Source organism: Protomyctophum bolini (genome assembly GCF_963924005.1).
Source record: "Protomyctophum bolini genome assembly, chromosome: 2".
Lineage (NCBI taxonomy): Eukaryota > Metazoa > Chordata > Actinopteri > Myctophiformes > Myctophidae > Protomyctophum > Protomyctophum bolini.
In genome coordinates this window covers 30,228,070-30,235,569 of record NC_137863.1, presented here as the reverse complement: position 1 = coordinate 30,235,569, position 7,500 = coordinate 30,228,070, and the positions used below count along the sequence as shown (strand labels likewise).

The following is a 7,500-nucleotide window of genomic DNA, read 5'->3' as shown; positions in this document are numbered from 1 at the left end:
AGGGCGAAATCTACAGAAATGTGTTTAGCCAAAACCGGCCGCATGGTGGCGCTATAACAGGCCATTGTGGAATATTTGGGGCAGAGGTTTGTCGTTGGAACCCAGGGAGTGTGCGTGCACAGTTTGGCATGGATGGGGCCAAGTGGCCAACGGTGCTGGAGATTAGCTGGTAACCGACGGATGGACACACACACACACACAGACGGACAGAATGCTAAACATATACTCTCTCCCCATGCCTTCGGCCTGGCGGAGACAATGAGGGCTTGCCTTCAATTGTACTCTCGAGTATAAATAAAGGTGATGATGACACTGGATGAAGCAATATGCCCCCCCCCCAACCACACACACACACACACACACACACACACACACACACACACACATGCAGACAGAGGCATTGCATGAGGAGACAGCATGTTCTTTCTCTAGTTTGATATGAATATCTATATCTATGCGGGATTATTTTATTTTCCAACCACTGTGCAGAAGGTTTGCAACAGAGCGGCATGGATTTCTAAACACAGGTTTTATAAACCTGCACCATTGCAGAATTACTAAACATCACATCAAATCAAATCATGTTTATTCATAAAGCCCATTTAAGAAAAAAACTTGTGTTGTACCAGAGTGCTATACAAGAAGAACATTTCTTCAGCAACAACAATTACAGTAGTAAAAAATAACACACAGACGCATACTAAAGTGATCATTACCAACATCATTCTCCCAACGGAGACAAGGAGATAAGAGCAGAAATATCATAACAGGAGGATTTCAATGCTCGCCAGTAAAACACTCTGGATTTAAAAGATGCAATGGAGGGAGCAGTTCTAATGGAGAAGGGAATGCTTTACTGTTCCATAGCCTGGGGGATAACCTCTCTCTATATAAAGATATGCACATCCCACAGTTTTTAAATAACTTCATTCTCTATAACTTCTCTAAAACCTCTAACTTCTCTTCTGGTGGGGGGGGGGGGGGTCCCTGGCACAAGACATTTTCAGATGGGGGTCCGCTGTTGGGTACAGGTCTCCACCAGGAGCATAGGAGTGTGTGTGATGTTTGGCAAAATGTTTAGGAGTTTTAGTTTTTTGCAAGAATTGTCTTCATTTTGTAGAGGATAGAATTCTGGATGAGCAGGACATGTGCAGCATATTGTACAAAACGGGCCACTCTTGATCACATGACTACAGAGATCATGTGTACCGATTTGCGTGAGATTTGGATGAAATCTGTGCGACTAACATAAACAATGTGTTTTGCAGAAATCGGCCTCATGGTGGCGCTATAATCGGCAGATGTGGAGGGATGCAGGGACAATGTTTTTCCATGGCCTCTAGGGAGTGCACATGCATACAGATCGATGCAGTTATAGGTAAAAACAGGAATTGCCCTGTTATAGCGCCACCATGAGGCTGATTTTGTAAAAAAATTGTGGCATGTCCTCCTCTGCCTAGTGGAAATGTGCGTGTATAATTTCACGGAAATTGCACACTGTTTGTGATTTGTGGCATTTTGTTCGAAACGGACCAATCATGTGAGCTTTAGAAGCCAATCTTAGCCAATCAGGATGGAAGATGGGAAATGGTGTTGATCACATGACTATGGAGATAGTGTATACCGAATTGTGTGATGTATGGATAAAATGTGTACGAGTTTTGCCTAAATCGGCCTCATGGTGGCGCTATAACATCCCGTTGAGGAATATTTGGGGCAGAGGTTCATCGTTGGCATCCAGGGAGTGTGTGTGCAAAGTTTGGATCGGGCCAACGGTGCCGGAGATTAGCTGGTAAAGGACGGACGGAAGGAAGGAAGGATGGACAGACGGACACACACACACACACACACACACACACACACACACACACACACACACGGACGGAGTGCAAAACATACTCTCTCTCCTGGTGGAGACAATGAATGAGTTAAGAAGACACTGTTGTTTTATTAATAATGGAATGTGTGTGTGTGTGTGTGTGTGTGTGTGTGTGTGTGTGTGTGTGTGTGTGTGTGTGTGTGTGTGTGTGTGTGTGTGTGTTTATTTCAAACCCCAAACCACATAGGTTGCCATATGGACATTGGACTATTTTCGACAATGCACGCCCGCACGTGCACACACACACACACACACACACACACACACACACACACACACACACGCACACTCCCAGTGGACAGTGAATTGAGTCCATTAAAAGCTTAAAGAGACAACGGCTCTCACTTTCAGACATCGATATGAGTCACATGGCCTAGTTACACACACACGCGCACACACACACACACACACACACACACACACACACACACACACACACACACACACACACACACACACACACCCCTATTTTACAAACAAAGGAGATAGATGTAGCATGTCGTCGCTCAGTGAAGTAGAACATGGATTAACAATTCAGACAGACAGACAGACAGACAGACAGACAGACAGAGACAGACAGACAGACAGACAGACAGACAGACAGACAGACAGACAGACAGACAGACAGACAGACAGACAGACAGACAGACAGACAGCAGTTATAAACGTCTGTGTAGAAAGTAAGTAACTAAGTAATCAAATGGGCACGGTGTGGGGAATAAGGCTGGCGTGCGTGCAAGTCTCTAACCTCATACTCCTCTTTGAAGCCGTATCCCTGGCCACACTTCATCTGGGTGATGTGTTGGAGCAGGTCTGCTACCCGGATGGCTGGTTGAATCTGACCTGAGAGAGAGACAGAGAAAAAGAGAGAGAGAGAGAGAGAGAGAGAGAGAGAGAGAGAGAGAGAGAGAGAGAGATTTAGCAGTTTGGATGTTATCATACTTTCCAGACTATGCAATGGAGCCAGTAGGACATACATGTTGACGTTTGTTGTCAGCCATTGTCCGAAGTGGCGTTTGGTGCATTGGTGTGTTGTCCTGCGTGTTGTACTAACCCTAACCGTAGTCTTAAAGGGATCGTTTGGTGCATTGGTGTGTTGTCCTGCGTGTTGTACTAACCCTAACCGTAGTCTTAAAGGGATCGTTTGGTGCATTGGTGTGTTGTCCTGCGTGTTGTACTAACCCTAACCGTAGTCTTAAAGGGAACGTTTGGTGCATTGGTGTGTTGTCCTGCGTGTTGTACTAACCCTAACCGTAGTCTTAAAGGGATCGTTTGGTGCATTGGTGTGTTGTTCTGCATGTTGTACTAACCCTAACCGTAGTCTTAAAGGGATCGTTTGGTGCATTGGTGTGTTGTCCTGCGTGTTGTACTAACCCTAACCGTAGTCTTAAAGGGATCGTTTGGTGCATTGGTGTGTTGTCCTGCGTGTTGTACTAACCCTAACCGTAGTCTTAAAGGGATCGTTTGGTGCATTGGTGTGTTGTCCTGCGTGTTGTACTAACCCTAACCTTAGTCTTAAAGGGATCGTGACATCAATTTAATTTGTTTTAAATATTTTTTACGTTTTCTGAGCTCAATTGCACCCAAAAAAACATGAACATTTAACATTCAGTAGATTTTCTGTGGTCTGGGGTATTTTCTGTCTCAAACAAGTGCTCTGATTTTCCTGTGGACTGTGATGTAATAGTCCACAAATCCCATAATATATGTATATGACATTACAATTTGCCAGCAGAGGACTGTTTGCCTGTTTTCATTGCACCCCAACGGCTTCAGAACACACCATTCAAGCTAGGAGTCAGTGTGAGCTGTGAGTACTAAGCTTATTAGAAGACTGGATAAGATGTCAGGGTTCACCTATATCATTCATAGGTTGGTGAAGAGCGACCCTCTAGCCGCTAGAGGGTCGCTCTTCACCAACCCATGAATTACGTCATTTCCTGTTGTCAGTGATTACGCTAGAGTCTAGCGTAATCACTGACAACAGGAAATGGCGTAATTTCACGCCAATGACAGTCAAGTGTCGTTTTTGAGATGACGTCATTTACCGTCAAAGGCAATCGACGTGTTAAGTAATTTACCGCAAAGTCCGTCTTTGCTGTCCGGTGTTCCCTGCCTGTCACATGTTTGACGTCTTTTTAGGTTGTTATTGATTCAGAACGGTCTCGCTGATATCCGTCAGATTGATCAATGCTTGCAGTGCCGGTTCTAGGCCTTTTGAGGCCTTAGGCAACATATTATACAGAGCCCCCCCCTCCTGCTTTGCCACGCCGGATAAAAATTGTAAATTTGCCATGAAAATGCTTCAATCTGGTGCACTTTGAGATCAAAATTAAGAAGCTAGGTGGGGGCCTCATGTGGCCAGTAGTAGTGGTCCTACCCCCCCCATGAGACTTACAAATCCCAAATGTTTATAAACAAATCCCAAATGTTTGTAAACAAATCCCAAATGTTTATAAACAAATCCCAAAATGTGTATAAACAAATCACAAATGTTTATAAACAAATCACAAATGTTTATAAACAAATACCAAAATGTTTATAAACAAATCCCAAATCCCTTGGTCCTACCCCCCCGACCATGAGACTTACTACAGGCCAACTGGTAGTGGTCCTACCCCCCCCCATGAGACTTACTACAGGCCAACTGGTAGTGGTCCTACCCCCCCCATGAGACTTACAAATCCCAAATGTTTATGTACAAATCCCAAATGTTTGTAAACAAATCCCAAATGTTTATAAACAAATCCCAAAATGTTTATAAACAAATCACAAATGTTTATAAACAAATCACAAATGTTTATAAAGAAATACCAAAATGTTTATAAACAAATCCCAAAACCCATGAGACTTGGTCCTACCCCCCCGACCATGAGACTTACTACAGGCCAACTGGTAGTGGTCCTACCCCCCCCATGAGACTTACAAATCCCAAATGTTTATAAACAAATCCCAAATGTTTGTAAACAAATCCCAAATGTTTATAAACAAATCCCCAAATGTTTATAAACAAATCCCAAATGTTTATAAACAAATCACAAATGTTTATAAAAAAATCACAAATGTTTATAAACAAATACCAAAATGTTTATAAACAAATCCCAAATCCCTTGGTCCTACCCCCCCGACCATGAGACTTACTACAGGCCAACTGGTAGTGGTCCTACCCCCCCCCCATGAGACTTACTACAGGCCAACTGGTAGTGGTCCTACCCCCCCCATGAGACTTACAAATCCCAAATGTTTATAAACAAATCCCAAATGTTTGTAAACAAATCCCAAATGTTTATAAACAAATCCCAAAATGTTTATAAACAAATCACAAATGTTTATAAACAAATCACAAATGTTTATAAACAAATACCAAAATGTTTATAAACAAATCCCAAAACCCATGAGACTTGGTCCTACCCCCCCGACCATGAGACTTACTACAGGCCAACTGGTAGTGGTCCTACCCCCCCCCATGAGACTTACAAATCCCAAATGTTTAAATAAACAAATCCCAAATGTTTGTAAACAAATCCCAAATGTTTATAAACAAATCCCAAAATGTTTATAAACAAATCACAAATGTTTATAAACAAATCACAAATGTTTGTAAACAAATCACAAATGTTTATAAACAAATACCAAAATGTTTATAAACAAATCCCAAATCCCTTGGTCCTACCCCCCCCGACCATGAGACTTACTACAGGTCAACTGGTAGTGGTCCTACGGTAGTGCCGGTTCTAGGTCTTTTGAGGCCCTAGGCAACATATTATACAGAGGCCCCCCCCCTCCTGCTTTGCCACGCCGAATAAAAATTGTAAATTTGCCATGAAAATGCTTCAATCTGGTGCACTTTGAGATCAAAATTAAGAAGCTAGGTGGGGGCCACATGTGGCCAGTAGCCCATGTAAGGGATACATGAAAAAAAAAATCTTCTCCCTGTGACGAGGCCCCCTCAGTGGTTGAGGCCCTAGGCGACCGCCTAGTTCGCCTATGCCTAGAACCGGCCCTGAATGCTTGTCTGTACGTTCCATTGATAAATGAGGGCTTATATACAACCCTTTGGTCTCCCGCATAGATTTTGTTGTTTAGTATTTTCTTTCTTTTTAGGACAATTTAGAAAGAATCCAGAATCTTGGTTTCTGTAAAGTATGATGCCATGCCATGCATGTGCATGTGCGTGCGTGCATGTGCGTACCACTCTGATAGGACAGCTCCACAGTCTCACAGCCTCCGTACGGGAAGCTCTGCAGAGTCAGAGAGGGAGCAGAGAGAGACGGCTGACTGCTGTCTGTGAGAGAGAGAGAGAGAGAGAGAGAGAGAGAGAGAGGGTTAAAAAAGATTTACATAACATTACACACACAATCATACACCGATGGCGGCGGAAACCATGCAAGGCACCAACCAGCACATCAGGAGCAATTAGGGGTTCAGTGTCTTGCTCAAGGACACTTCGACACTAACTCTGGGGGAGCCCGGGTTCGAACTGGCAACCTTGCGGTTACCATCCAGCTACTCTACCCCTGAGCCACCACAATTGACCGACTGACAGAAATACTATACCAATATAAATAGAATAATAGATAGATGTAGCAACTTTTCACGTAATGCCATTGATGGCAAGACAGTCGATTGTCAGTAAATTGTCAGTGAGAAAGGAGGGCATTTGTAAAGTTGTTGGAGGTTTATTACACTTACAGCAGCATATATAGCTTGGATACTTCATGTCCTAATGACGTCACAGACTAGACATCACAATCACTGCCTGCAGCACGGCCTTCAGCGTGCTCTAACACAGCTAAAGTATGTTACAGTTCAGACAGTGCATACATATAAGTACATTGCTATCGTACCAGTACCAATTCTCAGTACACAACTGTTGTATATCACAACACCGTGTATTGTGTGTGTCCGGGTCATGGGGTTGACTCGCACCGTGTATTGTGTGTGTCCGGGTCATGGGGTTGACTCACACTGTGTATTGTGTGTGTCCGGGTCATGGGGTTGACTCGCACTGTGTATTGTGTGTGTCCGGGTCGTGGGGTTGACTCACACTGTGTATTGTGTGTGTCCGGGTCGTGGGGTTGACTCACACTGTGTATTGTGTGTGTCCGGGCCGTGGGGTTGACTCACACTGTGTATTGTGTGTGTCCGGGTCATGGGGTTGACTCACACTGTGTATTGTGTGTGTCCGGGTCATGGGGTTGACTCACACTGTGTATTGTGTGTGTCCGGGTCGTGGGGTTGACTCACACCTCAAAGCCAAAAGCCAAAGTTTCTTCATCGATATTACTGGTTTCACGAATATATAATGTTAACCCTATATTTTCACATTTAATGACCTATGATATATACTACAGTATATCACGCAAAATAGCAGACCTACGAGCTCAAAACATGTTGCAATTTGAGCTTGTATAGATCTGCCACTGTTTTGATATTTCTGAATTTGAATTCTGTAGAGTAGAGACATATAAAAGTAGAGACAGATATAAAAATGCAGTGTGTGTAACGGAGCTTCCAGTTTGCATAAGATTCATGAAAGAGGATTTATTTCGTAATTCTAAGCATCTCCAGACTCTGTCCTTGGTATAGACAGCCACGCACGCACGCACGCACGCACGCAC

The 7,500-nt window shown here is 43.6% G+C and overlaps 1 protein-coding gene across 1 annotated transcript in view; it reads right to left on the bottom strand.

Annotated features, from left to right (window-relative positions):
* The window catches only part of ptprt (protein tyrosine phosphatase receptor type T), a gene marked incomplete at its 3' end in the record, with an annotated part of 169,603 nt that overhangs the window by 25,406 nt on the left and 136,697 nt on the right, over window positions 1-7,500 (bottom strand). The window contains exons 22-23 of the mRNA XM_080790372.1: window positions 6,072-6,164; window positions 2,628-2,722 (exon numbers count right to left, since the gene is read on the bottom strand). Of these exons, the coding sequence (XP_080646498.1) occupies window positions 2,628-2,722; window positions 6,072-6,164 (188 nt within the window). The remainder of the gene's footprint in view (window positions 1-2,627; window positions 2,723-6,071; window positions 6,165-7,500) is intronic.